Below are 15,389 nucleotides of genomic sequence, written 5' to 3'. Positions count from 1 at the left end.
CGCTGATTGATTTCTTTATTTTACTTTCCCCGTGCAGCCAAGTTCGTCTCAAGGTTGAGGACACAGTTCAGGATGGCCGCAGCTTCGACAAATTCGGGGCAGGGCTCCACTAAAATAACTCCTGAAGTGCTGCAGGAGATGCTCCAGTACTACAACCTGAGCCGTCGGGACTTTATCAACGCCTACAACATCCAGCCGCTCGTCTACATCCCCGAGTTACCGTACAGCGCCAAAACCACCTTCGTGATCATGTATGTGGTTATTTTCGTCTTGGCTCTCGCTGGAAATAGTTTGGTCATCTACATAATTGTGAAGAAACGGACGATACAGACGGCGACAGATATTTTTATTTGCTCTCTGGCGGTCAGCGACCTGCTCATCACTTTCTTCTGCATACCGTTTACTTTGCTGCAGAACATCTCCTCTGAATGGTTCGGCGGTGAGTTATGAACTTATATTAAGCCACCAACTTTTTAACAGTACGTCAGGCACGAGGATCGTTTTCTCGATAAGAATAAGATTTAAATATTAAATCGCGAGACTGCTGCTGTGAGGGGATACAATGTGCCATTAGGTTACACCTCGGATTATCCATGACTTTAACTAAGCGCACAAGCTGAATAATAATGATACATGCTGCACCTCAGAAAGATGTCCCTTTCTTACAATAAGCCACAGTACAGCTTCAAGAATGCAATAAATGAAATCTAGTACAGCAGCACATTAAAAAAACAGAAATGTGCACATTTCAGGCACCAGAGAGAGTCAGAACAGGGTGGGAAAAACATCCTCGGAGGAATGAACTTTTAAAGAGATTCTTGGAACCCCACCATGAGCTAATGCCTTTAAATGGCAGATAAAGACCTCCTGTCTCTTAAAGGCTAAAAAAAACCCAAAAACCCCAGATGGTTATGAGTCAGAAACCTGAAGGGAGTCACAGCGGGAAGCAAGTGAAGCACCGCTGGCTCCAGACTGCCAGTTGGTCATATTTAGTCCCCCAAACCATGCACTGAAGTATTTGTGGATAAGTGGCTGTCGATGTGGACATTTAAATAATTAAATTAACACACTTACATTGTATAATGTTTTATGTTTTATTCTAAAATTACAGACTGTTTTCTTGTTATGTCCACTTCTGTTACAGCATAGATAATGAAAGCTCATGCTCATATCAACATTTATTTAATGCAATGGATACTGAATATAATGAATACTGGATAATGGATATAACTAGAACAATTTGTTGTTGTTGTTGTTTTTTTATTTTTAAAAGGGGTGATTCTATAGAGTCTTTAAAGTGCTGTCTCCTCACAGTGTGATAGGGTGTTATTTCAATGTCTTATAGTATCTTAAGGCTTGTACATAACTGTATTAACTCTCAGTGATATGAAGCATTAAATCTACAACCTCTAAAAACACTATATGAATCATTACCTCTTGGGCTTGATGTTAAAATTCAGCATGTGGTTACTAAGTGGGAGCTGATATATTAAACTGTTTTTAACACTGACCTGCAGAAATATTGTTAAAAGCTGACAAACAACCTATCATAGCAAGAACATAGCTTGAGCAAGAACAGGTCTGAGCTTGTCATTTTAATAAATAGTCATCATAATTTGTAAAATGTTTCTTCTGCATGCTGCATTATATTCATTATTATATTTTTATTTTTTTTACTTGCAGGGGTTCTGGTTTGCAAGACTGTTCCATTCATACAGACTACAGCCATAGTGACAGGCATCCTAACAATGACCTGCATTGCTATTGAGAGATACCAGGGTATTGTATTCCCACTGAAAATGAGGAGGCAGTATTCGTCCAGAAGAGCATACAAGATGCTAGGTATTGATTGTTTACCAGAGTGGCATGTTGTACTTATGCATCCTCTGTTATGTGAGAAATATCGCAGCAATGCTGATTCATAGATAGAAATACATGGGGTTTTACATGTGCGTGTTACCTACACTGCAAAGCTCAGAATTCTGCATGCCAAATTGACAAGACACTTATCAGAGATTCAAATAAAGCAAGTGTTACTCTCGAGCAAACATGCATGTGAAATCTTTTTAGTTACACTCTTCTCAGATTCAGCCAGATGCTGAAAAATTGATCAAACAGCACTTTGTAGCGCAAATGGATAATGATCCAAAGTACACTGCAAAAACTGCAAAACTAAAGGCAGAAAGAAGCACAAACAAGCAGCAACTGAAGATGGCTACAGCAAAGTCCCAGCAGAGCATCTTAAGGAAGGAAATGCAGGATTTGGTGATGTCCATGGGTTATTGCTGTAAAACGTATATTATTAGCATAGTTTCTAGGGGAAATAAATTCCCACAAGTCTTCAGTGTTGAAGGTTAAGTATTGCCTGCCATTATTTTGTTCTTAATTGGTTATTCTAAATTGGTCACAGATCTGTAAGTGGGGTTAAGTAACAACCCCCCCCCCCCCCCCCCCACCCACCCTCTTTTAGAAATACTCCTTTTAAATTTAAACCATGTCTAAAAAAGTCAATACATCATGCCATACAATGTCTGGTGTTATGGGTTGGGCTTTGCATTATTGCAATAAAGAAGAAAGAAAAATGCAGGTATCTCGCAGAGATTGCACACGATTGACAGATTATGAATTACGTAAGAGAGGTATTTAATTATAGGGCTACTGCGACTGCAGTTTGTCACTAAAAAGTTGCTCTCCTTGAAATGCCTTAGCAGACACAGTATTAAAGTTATAGGTTTTCTATTTTATGGTATTAAATACTTGTTTGTTTCTTGCAGGACTTGTATGGATTGCCTCAGTGATAGTGGGCTCACCAATGCTGTTTGTGCAACAGTTAAAGGTAAGTGCCCTTCAAAAAACACATAAGATTGCCTTTTTTAGCTTGAAGAAGGTTCACATTCCTGGTAATCCCTCTGAACACAACAGATGAAAAGACATGTTGGCTTTATCTTAACTTTCCACCTGAATCAGGCTCTAAATTCACTCACAGCAGAGCCACAAATGTTGTGAATAGATGCTTTTTAATTGAGATTTAATTAAAATTTTAAACTACCCTAATTTTAATCTTGTGTTTGGGGTTTGGTTTTATTAAAGCTGTAAAAGTAATCATTTTTAGTTGGTGGGATGGCATAACATGATTATACCATATGCTATGCCCTCTCAGGGAAGCCTACTACTATCAGATGGCCTCCTTGGCACACCAAACCTGTCAGAAAAAAATGCATGAGTGTGAATCAAATGTAGTAAAGCATTGGATAAAAACCACCCTGTCAGTCAGACCTACTTCAGCTGTCTTGACCGTTCTTCCATGACTAAAAGCTTTTCTTTTTCCATATCTCAGGTGAAGTACGACTTCTTGTACGATCACTACCATGTGTGTTGTCAGGAGAGCTGGAGCTCGGTGACTCACAGGCAGGCGTACACCACTTTCATCATGGTGGCCCTTTTCCTGCTCCCTTTGGCAGCCATGCTATTTCTCTACACATGCATTGGCATAGAGTTGTGGATCCGCAAGAGGGTGGGTGATGCCTCAGTCCTCAGCACCATGAACCACAGGGAGATCAGTAAGATATCAAGGTGGGTTAGACAAGTCTGATGGAGATATTTAACCGCCATATTTATTTGTAGATGACATTTCGTTTCAGTTTGGTCTTGTTTGCATTCCAATTAACAGAACTGAACTGTCAATAGTTGAGGGTGGAAGGTCAAGAATGGGGGCACTGTTGTTGCATTATTGCCCTTGCTGCATGGTCTAGTCATCTTTACAAAAAGAAATGAACCTGCTCTTCAAAAAAAAAAAAAAATTTTAAACATTTAAACTTTTATTTTATTTTTAATTTTTCTGGTTAAATCAACAGTTAAGCAAAAAAAGAAGAAGAAAAAGAACACCTGTATTTAAAAAATAAGGAGATTAGGTGACATCTACTTGCATGCCATGTTAGTAGTTAATTTTACGCTATTAATATCAGTGCAAGACTGACAGAAATCCAAAGAAATTACAGTTAGATTCAAGGGAAGGACAGAACATTATCTTTACTGACTGAAACTAACATTAACAGGTGGTTTGCAAGAAGATGCAACACCTGCTCTCCGCTGTACTCCACTCTACTCTCCTGGACATAAACTATTAGTCATTTGAGCAATGTTGTTGCTCTTGTGGAGAGAACATGTGAAGGGCAGAGACTGAAATGGGTATATGTTTATACATTTAGGGCCAGGAGAATCGTTAGGGCACTGCACTTAAGATACTTTTGCCACCTGGTAGCATAGTTTGGACCTGCAATATGTGATACTGGCCGAGTTCATTTCATTAAAGATTTATTGTATTGTGAAAAAGAAAGTTTTCATAGGACTCTAAGTAAAACTTTAAAGCTTCCATCAGAATTAAGAGATCGAGCAGCAGCCAAGTACTGCTAATCAAATACACTTGATTAACTGACTATCAGCTACGTTCGAGCACCTTATAAAAGTTGAGGTTTTGGCAGTTTGGTGTTCTAAAGTATTTAGGTGTGTCAACACAGTGCCGATTTCTTTACAGCAAATGAAACCCGAGGTCAGACTGTGCAATGCTCAGGGAAACTAGAAAAGATCAAGGAGCTACATCTCAGTTAGCATGTTAAATGTTAATGTTCATGACAGTAGAATTAGAAAGAGATTGGATAAATATGGCTTGGTAGAAGCGTTGCCAGGAGAAAAACTCATCTTTCTAAAAATAAGTTAGGTTAGTGTTTCCAAGGTTTCATCTAAAGAAAGCACAAATTTCTAAATAATGTCCTTTGCACAGAGGAGAAAGCACAGATGTTTGGCTGTAATGCACAACACCACATTTGGCAAAAAGCAAACAGAGCGTATCAGAACAAACACATCATATCAACTTTCAAAAACAGTGATGGAGGGTTGATTTGGACTTTTTTTTACAGCTACAGGATCAGAAAACCTTACAGACATCAAGTCAACCATGAAATCCTCTGTATACCAAAGTATTCTAGAGTCAAATTTGAGAGCTAAAGCTTGGCCAAAACTGGGTCATACAACAGCACGATGATCCCGAGCACAGAAGCAAATCTCCAACAGTTTTGCTGAGAATAGAAATTACTCAAGGTGTCGCAAATGCACAAAGTTCAGACCTCTACCTTACTGGAATGCTGTGGTGGGACCTTAAGAGAGCTGTGCAGGAACAAATATCCAAAATCCTCAATGAACTCAAACAACGTTGTAAAGAAGAATAGGCTAGAATTTCTCCACAAAGATGTGAGAGTTCAGAAAACAGCTTCTTCGAGATACTGCTGCTAAAGGTGATTATGCAAGCTACAGAATCATGAGGTGTGCTTAGTTTTACACATGACTGCATGCAGATTCAAGTAAAAACACTCTTCTTCATGTGACATAGAAAGAAAGGGAGCCTAAGAAGATTTACATTTGAGAACAGGGAGCTTGCTCTAAGCAAACTTTTAAGCACGTCTTTTGAAGAAATTCACACAAATACAGACTCACTTCCACAGTGACTCACTGTTGCATCTCTCTGGTACATTCCAATGCAAGAAGAGTGCCATGATTAATGTTCCTGGTCACACCTGCTTTTTCCCTGCAATAAGACATGTGTTACATTTGTGTAGTTTACATTTTTTTATATAACGATTTTGATTTTTTGATTTTTTGTTTAACCTTCTACAGGAAAAAGAAAAGGGCTGTGAAAATGATGATCACCATTGTTCTGCTATTCACAATTTGCTGGGCACCCTTCCACACAGTCCACATGCTGTTTGAATACTGTAAGCATTGCCTGGTGCATTAAGGGGTCTGTGGTTTCAGGAGTAAATAAAAAAAGATCTTGCTTAAGTGCACATTTCCATTTATTAAAAGCCTCAATCCTCTTTATGTGTAATTATCCTGTCCTCCAGATGACCTGGAGAACAAATACGACGGAGTCACACTCAACATGATCATCGCCACTGTTCAGGCCATCGGGTTCTTCAACAGCTTCAACAATCCCATCGTCTACGCCTTCATGAACGAGAACTTCAAGAAGAGTTGCTTTTCCACCCTCTCCCACTGCGTTCGAAAGCCTACCCAGCAGAGTGGCGCTGTGGCGGCCCCTAGACTGAGTGTGCAGTTCATCAAACCCCAAAGTAGAGAAGCCTTCCTGGAGCCAGACGAAGGCAATAGCCTGGAGCCGCACTCAGCAGAGAAGGGCCCTTCGACGTCATCACACGGAGAGAGCTCCCTGGAAATAATGGGAGAGAAAATCTCCACCATTCAAACGGAGCTCCCTGCAAACAGCTCCTCTCAAGTAAAATGAGAAGGAACTGTCCCGGATCTGAGGTGTTTTAACTGCTTACCTTGGATTGCCACGCTTGCTGTCAATTATTTTCACTTGGGGCCAGCAGCTGCAAGGCCATCAAATGTGATTTCAGGTTTCACTGATGTGGCTGAAAGATGCAAAAGTCCAACAGCTTGATAATTTACCTCTGCAGAGCAAGGAGTTAGGGAATGTATTCCCATGCTGGTCAGGAGCGCAGAAGAAAGATTGTTAATGAATATCACAAAGAGACACTTTAACTATAAACTGAGTATAGGGTGATCAGACCCTACTGAGAAATCATTTCCGCTTGTCTCTAAAATCTGGAGGACATTCAGCAGTTCTTCGTGAAAGCATAATGATGCATGAGTGTTCAATGTCACCCCAAATGATCTGAAATTGTATTACGGCACAGCAGGAACTGTTTGGAAATGAAAATGTAGAGGACGTTGCAGAGCTATGCTTTTAGAAGAGATGCCTAATCTTTCACCGACAGCTAAATTCGCATTAAGTTGGCATTTGCATTCAAGTCAGCAAAAACACCTCGTTTCAGGTTAATTCAGTTGAAAACCTTTAAGATCAGAGATTAACCTCTTTCCATGAGTCACCATCCTTTAGATACAAATTTTTATTATATCACAGAATGTGTGTAAGCCTATTTTGGACTATTTAATCATAAGCTGAGCAGGTGAAATCATAAGAAAGTAAATATAGCCACTGTACAGTTTAATAAGATTAAAGCTCACAATACATGAAGGGATGAATACTAATTTTCAAACCTCTTCGCACTGTCGGCTGTCTTAATACACTGCTTTGCAAGGTTGCTGCTGCATACAAAAATAATCTTCGTCTGAGCTCACAACAACGGGTGCATCAATCAGAACACACAAACATGGCAAACCCAACACATGCACAACACATTATGTCAGCATTTGAAGTTGTACATCCTTATGTCTTAATAACTGGAAGAAATCTGCACAACGTGTTAAACACAGATCTGCCCCTCTTTGTAGAAACCAGCATCCTACAGGAACAAAGTCACAGAAACACAGCAGGAAAGGGTTCAGTGGGCTTTGCTTTGATGCTTTTACAGAATGAATCACCGTTTACACAACTGTTCTAACTGTGGAACAGTCAGACTGGGCTGTATCCCCAGTTCAGTCTCTCACTGGCCATTGTTTACACCATGATCCATTATAATTGCCCTAATCTAAAAGGTTCTCTCTTCTGTTGTCCACCACGTCTCCCTCTGTGAGCCGTTTTAAATCTTCTATCTTATCCAGCCACTACTAAACAGAATTCTGCTTTCAGGAATATAGATGAAAATATGAACAATAGCACCTGAATAAGCCTGCAAAGTGTATTTTAACAAAACATACAGTTATATTTAATTTCCTAAATGGCTGTCCATATGACAACATCAATGAAAATTAGAATGGAAGTGGGTGGTCATAAATTTAAGGCTTTCTTAATGACTCAAAGTGCTTTGGACTATAAGCCAAATCTACTCCATTTATAAGTGATGCAGACAGAGTAAAACATTTAGAGGGTAAAACATACTCCACATTTATTCACAATGTAATGTGTGAAGGCTGTAGTCGCTGATGTTTTTTGTGCAAAAAGCAATGCAAACGCGAACACAAAGAAAGTGATCAGTGGTTGTTCTGTTGACCGTCTGAAGAGTTTTAGAAATGCATATTGAATGCTGAACAATGAATGTAAACAAAATGAGGTGTTATCATGACAGAAAGTCTGTGTGCCTTTTATTTTATTTTATCACCGACTGTGGAAGAATGAGATGTTCAAAAGAGTGAAACAGCCTAAACCTGCTGGATATACTCGAGCGAGTAAGCGAGTTGTGACTGTGGACTTCTTATAAAAACACAAACAGAAGAGTTTGTAAAGACGGTCTGTGTAATATTTTTGCGACTCTGATGTCTTTAGTGTTAAAGTTTAAGTACCTGTTCATTTTGGTGTTAAACTTTCTGTCTTGGAGCTCATCAATTGTGCTTAAGGGAAAATACACACACATATATATATATATATATATATATATATATATATATATATATATATATTAGGGGTGCAACGATACACAAAATTCACGGTTCGGTTCGATACTTTGGTGTCACGGTTCGATATTTTTTCGATACAAAAAAAATGTTCATGCCTTTTTAATTTGTCATTTATTAAAATTATAAATATATATTTTAACTCAAAAGTACAGTTTTTAAATTTAACGTTGCTGAAACAAAAGTAATTAAAAAAATAAATATATCTCAGGGCTCTCAAAGTTTCAAAATCCCTGGTAGCCCTTCGGGCAGGGACTCTTCAGTTTTTGGTAGCCCAAAATAAATGTAAGTAGCCCGAATAAAAAAGAGAGCAATTTTTTGATTGATGTTTTGTTTCCTGTTTTGTTTCCTTTACAATATTATACATTAAAGTATAATATTGTAAAGGAAACAAAACATTAATCAAAAAATTGTTGAAAAACAAATTACAACATTGTATAAAAATTACAATCATCAACTCAAATACTTGGTTCTAATTGAACAGAAATTTCTATGAACATGTAAGAACTGTGTAGGACATGAATCAGTCTGTGTCAGATCCTGAATTTGAAATTTCCACTGAAGTCATGGGTAAGAGGCAAGTGGAACCAAGATCTAGGCCATTTGCTTTTTGAAGTTTGCAAAGACTGCTAAATTTTGCCAGTGGTAGTTCACTCTTTGCAACATAGTACGCTGTTCTAAACAGATTTTTCAGGTTTATTTTTAGTATGTTATTTGCAATTGGTGTTTGTTCTGGGAAAGATATTGCAGACTGAGCAATAATGCATTTCTTGCATTTCTCATGGGTTCTAATGGGGCCTTTCTTAAAATTTCTGGTGCCAGTAACAAAGGCGCTTGTCGACTCAGAAATCGAGAGAAAACCAACAACACACCCGGCAGAACATTATGTTATTTACACGGGTGCACATAAGTGGTCCGCATGAGCGCATTCGCTGTCAAAATAAAAGACCCGCACCAGATAAGAAGTTGCAACGCGCGTTTGCGTCCATATAAAAAGCACTGTTTTTGTCCGCTAGAGTGGGATTTTCACGGCACATTCCGCACCACATCTCTGTGCGTTCATCATTTGTTTGAAGCCAGCTCACCTCCTGCAACCACTTTTCCGAGAATACGTGCTTCTTTTGTGGTTCGGACTCCTTCTGACATTTCTTTGGAGGTAGAGGAACACCAAAGTAATTGCTTAAAGGAGCTTCTTCGACATCTTTAAGAGTTTTAAACAAATGTCTGTCCTCCTCCAGAAAATCTTATGTATGCAAACACGTGTTGCAACTTCATATCTTGTGCCCGTTTTTTTTTTTTTTTTTTTTTTTTTGACAGCGAATGCGCACCTGCGGACCACTTATGTGCAGCCCCGGTAGCTCGTCATATTGCAGCCACAGAAATTCTTTTGTCCATGAAACCATAAAGCTGCACTTTCTTTTTGCCTTATAGTCTGATTTGTCATAACTTCTCCGTTTTGTGGTAAGCTTTTCTTTGGCTGTCACTTCTTCACCCTGACCTCTCTTATTTGGCTCAGCAGAACTAAAATATATATCCTGCTGCTTTTACACACACACACATAACGGTCAGCGATTCTCTGCGTGATCAACCTCTCATATGTTTAAGCTTGCTGCGGGAGATTTCACTTGTCATGTTTGCATAGTAAGCTAACGATTGATAAGAAGATGTCAGAGGAATTGGTGCGCAAATTATCATCACTCACCAATCAGTACTGTGGCTCTCTATACACAGTTCGTGCGATTGCAAAGTGAAAGCAAAAAACAAGTGCAAATTCAAACGCGATTTCAATATGTCACATATTGACAGTGGCTCACCGATGCCAATGACATAATTACCCAGCTACATTTCCGAAAGAATGCAAAAGCATTGACATATATTTTTCCTTCCTACAATAGCCCGACGGGCAGGGCAGAGATAGATTTTGGTAGCCCGACTGGGGTTGCAAAATCGCTAGCCCGACGCCCCGGGGCTAGCGATTTTGCAAGCCCTATATCTGATTGAGGAATCACTCATCTTTGGAAAAGAGAGTTTATTACAGAGAAATGGCTCTTTCCAAAATAAAAGCTATACTATACGCTTCTTCTGGGCTATATTCTCATCAGCATATTGTAGCGGGTCAGGGCTGTTCGGGGTTCTGTTTGTACAGTTATGTTTTGTTTATGTTGCCATAGTGACGGGTGACGCCCTCTCGCTGCGACGGTGTGTCCTTCCGGGGTCAGAGGGCGCCCTGTGTGTTGTTGTTGTTGTTGTTGCTGAGCAGTTAGCTAGCGGCAGTGTTCTTCTGCAGATGTCAATAAACGGCTGTGCTCCCTGGCTAGCTCACGGGAAGCAAGACCAAACGACACCTCCGTCTCCTCGTTGTCTGAGCTCGCCACATTGGTGTCAGAAGTGGGATGATGGTGGCACCCCATGTTCTGACCCGAGTGACTTTTCCCCCGCCGGTCGTGACCGGCCGGTGCGCCAAAAGAAGGCACCTGGACATTTGCAAGACTTTGTGTGGGGCAATGGGGTCGTCGGGGACGACTGACCCCTTAGGTGGGGGCTATGTAGCGGGTCAGGGCTGTTCGGGGTTCTGTTTGTACAGTTATGTTTTGTTTATGTTGCCATAGTGACGGGTGACGCCCTCTCGCTGCGACGGTGTGTCCTTCCGGGGTCAGAGGGCGCCCTGTGTGTTGTTGTTGTTGTTGTTGCTGTGCGGTTGCCGCGCTAGCGGCAGTGTTCTTCTGCAGATGTCAATAAACGGCTGTGCTTCCTGGCTAGCTCACGGGAAGCAAGACCAAACGATACCTCCGTCTCCTCCTTGTCTGAGCTCGCCACAATATTAAACATATCAGGTCCCCATAAGGAGAATCATGTGCTAACGGCTGTCTAAATGACTCGGGTAAAGTTTGTAGCATGCATGCTTGTTGTTTTTGTCTGCTTCCACTTGTCTTTGCACTAGGATGATGTCGGCGTAAATGTGCAGTCATATTCGTTGTGTTCCCACTAGTGCTGTCAACGTTAATCTCGTTGAAATGACGTTAACGCCACAACACAGCAAATCTCCGTTAACGAGCTACCCCTGGGTGGGGCTAGACAGCCAACACCTTAACGAGCTAACTGCGCTAACACACTAGTTCTCACCCATGTAATTGAGCATTGCGTGGCACATCCAACATACTGTTTTACTTTAGTCCATGACGCGCTTACCTTCAGGGTCATACGTCACATGAAAACCAAAATAATTCCAAACGCCAGATCTGAATGAGGGTGGGGGAGGTTCAATTTGCCATGTTGCAAGGAGAGCTTAACTTCTGTCTCGCTAGCTTGCCCTGCGCTCTTCCTTCTGACGATGCTGTCTGTGTTGAACACTCAGTGGATCTGCGCTCGACAGTGCAGCCTAGGCGGAGTAGTCGAACGCAGATTCACTGAGCGCTCAACACAGACAGCATGTCAGAAGGAAAGTTGATAAAATAAATTACAAATTTTGTATTGTTCGATACATATGCGTACCGAACCGAAAGCACTGTATCGAACGGTTCAATATCGATACGAGTATCGTTGCACCCCTAATATACATATATATATTTCTAGGTTATCTATATTTGGCCTAGATTTGCTTTGCACGTTTTTAAGTATTTCATTCCAAAGCCTTAAATAATCCCTGTCAGCGCAGAAGATAATGGTACTGTATATAGACAGGGTCTGCAACGAGACCAGGTTTAGTCTTTAGTGCAGCCCCGGGTAGGGGAGGAGCTTAGCTTCTCTTAAACCATGGCTGTTACCGGTACTTACCGGTGTACTGTTGTGAAACTGTGGAAGCTTTAAAAATATTATCAATATGCTACTTTTAGCATGCATTTTGAGTTTTCATGAATCATGCTAAAATTTGCAATAGAGTGGACTACTGTAAATAAGCAGCATCTCTCCGCCTCAGTGGTACTGAACAATCAGACAGCCTTCTTATCTCATTGCTGACAACATGTTGGATATAAAACTGCCCGTTTCTACTATCTAACACACACAACCTTTACATGACAGGATGCGCACAATCCACGATCCTAAACACAAGTTTCATGCTACATATGAGCGTGCTCACCAGAATCAAATCAGGGTTTCAGAAAAGTTTTAATAGGAGCTCAAGTTGTGTTTATTCCTTGCAGCCACTTGCAAACGTGTCAGCTGTAGTTGCATCTGTGAAACTGGAGACGCTTATTAAACTCTGAGGAAAGACTCCTACAGCAGCATACAGCAACACATGATTTCAGCTCCTTTTAATCTTTTATCAAACTCAGATTACATGAATTATTGGTGAATCCCATTGATAGCCGCCTAAAGGTGCATAGCATGTGCCTTTTGTGTTCTCTGAGCATGAAGTTCAGGCTTTGCATCAGTTTTAGTATTTTTCTGATTTTTGACTGATTGTGATTGCCCGGATTATCAAATGTAATTGGATGATGCTTCGTGTGTGCTTAAAGCTATGTTTAGTTTAAACAGCTGGGCCCTAATGATGCTTTAGGCGGTCTGGATAATTTTGATGTGTTCTGCAGCCTTTTTCAATCATTTCAGCTGTTGAAACAGCACTGTCTTTGTGTCATGGGACCTCTTGATTTACAAATTTACACAGCACTGAGCAATGCTCTGATTGATAAAAGAGTAAATCAGGAGAAAGCCCCTGCTGTTTTTCTTTGGAGAGTCACAGGCAGAAATATGCTGTTCATTTTCAGTAGTATTTCCACTTTATATCTTATTATCCTGTAGTTTATGGCTTTGAAGTAAAAGGCTATAAATGTCTGTCAAGTCTTAGCTCTTGGAGCGAAAGCTCACATAAGCAGTAGTATTTTATGCTCTTGATGTAGTAAAATATTCCTCTCTATGGTTACTAAAGCGCTCTGTGGTAAGTAGTCTGTGCTGGTAACAATAGATTGGCTTTACTTTTTACAACTGTGCAGGATTTAAAGATTTCATTGACAATCAACCCATTGTTCATTTAAAAGACCGTGACTGGACTGAAGGATGTTACCAGACGAAGCTTAAAGGAGTGAACGGGAATTACAGGAAACAGGTGTGTGTCATAAAGTTTGACTGGCAAAATGCTAGAAAGAGACAAAAGGAGGATAGACACAGGCTGTCAAAGAGCATCCGGTCAGTGTGGTGCTTCACTCTTTGTGAGAGCAGATGTGAATCCTTTTCATGCTGTGTGCGACATGTTATCACTTAAGCATGAGCAGGCTATATTTGTGTTCGAGAAGACCGGATCGATTACTGCTTATTTCATGAATTATTTCTTGTGCATTAAAGAGCTCTTTCTGTAAATTCCAGGTCTCTGGATATTTTTTTAGAGTCAGAATTCCCTTTGACAGCAAAACTCACTTTTGATACAGTACTGCAATATAGTCTTGTGCCACTTCATCTTTTCCAGTTTTTGTTTCCAAAGAGTCTGAGCAATTTCAAATGTTAAAATTTAAAGTGGTCTTGAGCAATCCGGTCTTTAAGTCTGACGTCACTAGCCGTGTCTGGGCCTAAACTCCGCTGCAGGTCCATATATCAAACAATCATTGTGGCATTACTGAGAGTTGAAAAACTGTCTAAAGTCTTTCATCTTTAATAAAATGATCAGCGTTCTGCTCTACCAGGTGTAACAATTGAGTTTAACATCCAGCCATCCGTGAAAACGGAATTTAACGGAGTTAGAAGTTAGCAGGAAGTTAGCTCTCTAGCTTCCATCTAAATACAATATAGCATGTCCTGACTGCGGGGTTTTGGAAACAAATTAAAACGTACAGCTCTGTTATCACTTCCAACATAAATGAAGACAGAAAACTAAACAGCAGTGACGTTTGTAGGGTTACTGAAGTTTGGCTAGCTGGTATATAATGATGTGCTACGTGACCGCTAGCGACACAGCTATGTTAGCTATAAACAAGCTAACTTTTTTTCCACTTGATAAAAGTTAACGTGAGGGTTCTCGGTAGTCAGGAACAAATGTAATCGCATGGCAGGATGCTGTAAACGGACCAGACTTCAGCCAGGAGAACAATTGAGATAACCCATCCACAATACGAGGTTAGTCATTCATATACTGCTGCATGGGCTGGGCTGTAGTTACATCGTAAGGTTTTAAAAACCGAGCTTAAATAAATGATTAGTGGTAATAAAAGCCGAGGGAGGTCAACAGTGATCACTGACTGTTTTAGGAGCTTTTTGAGATTAAATAGAAGAAAATACAAAACATTAAACATGTTAACAACACAAAAGCCATATTAAACGCAGACTACTTTAGGCCCGGAAGTAGGATTCGTCACGTCATCACTTAAAGACCGGATAGTTCGAAAGGTTTTTCGAAGGGCTTTTAAACGTTTTAGGACACTGGCTCCCTTTTGACTCTTTTATAGTCCAGTCCATGAAGCTGAACATTTCTGGAGGAATGCTTATTGTTTGTTGAACCAGTTAACACTTACCTATGAATCATTCAAGCATACATAAGGCTCTATAGTCAAGGCTTGAACCATGGTTATAATTACACACAGCAGACAACTTAGCAAAAAAAAAAAACAACATTTTAAATTGCATCGTTAGGCACTTGATTATAAACAGCTTAGATAGATAGAAACAGCTTATACATAGATTTAGAAGCAAAATAAGTAATTTTCATAGCAGTGTATTAAGTTTTATGCTTAAGTCCCACCCTTTTCAGTGCTAAATTTAGACAGTTTGAATAATACTGGAGAGAACAGGCTGGGTATCAAAGTGTAACTACTTTGTTTTCACCTGTTGCTTGAAGAAAGGAAACACCTTCTACTTGTGATCTCAATAGAAAGAAAAGCAATGTTAAAAAATGTGTTGTGTTACTGTGAATATCTAAGCAAAAGAATATGAACAGTGAGACAGTTTAAACCTTATTGTGATGTTTCAGTTTTTTCCTCCCTTTCTACTCAAAAGAACAGAATTTCTCTTCCAGAGTAGTTATGTGCTTAAGGACACACGCACAGGGGCAAACATTTCTGAAAGAGGTTATTAATGGGACTCATCAGAATTCAGCT

At 40.0% G+C, this 15,389-nt stretch overlaps 1 protein-coding gene across 1 annotated transcript; it reads left to right on the top strand.

The window, feature by feature from the left end:
* The first annotated feature begins 54 nt into the window (after positions 1 to 54).
* Positions 55 to 8,336, top strand: LOC120738170 (pyroglutamylated RF-amide peptide receptor). The gene is made up of 6 exons (XM_040039312.1): positions 55 to 439; positions 1,684 to 1,842; positions 2,775 to 2,836; positions 3,338 to 3,573; positions 5,671 to 5,768; positions 5,898 to 8,336. The coding sequence occupies exons 1-6, from the start codon at positions 73 to 75 to the stop codon at positions 6,293 to 6,295; spliced, it is 1,320 nt and encodes a 439-aa protein (XP_039895246.1). The 5' UTR covers positions 55 to 72; the 3' UTR covers positions 6,296 to 8,336.
* Positions 8,337 to 15,389: the final 7,053 nt, after the last annotated feature.

Source organism: Simochromis diagramma, unplaced genomic scaffold (genome assembly GCF_900408965.1).
Source record: "Simochromis diagramma unplaced genomic scaffold, fSimDia1.1 OVJJ01000402.1, whole genome shotgun sequence".
In the NCBI taxonomy this organism is placed as follows: Eukaryota; Metazoa; Chordata; class Actinopteri; order Cichliformes; family Cichlidae; genus Simochromis; species Simochromis diagramma.
Note: the sequence above shows the minus strand (reverse complement) of the source record. Positions and strands in the feature narration are given on the sequence as shown.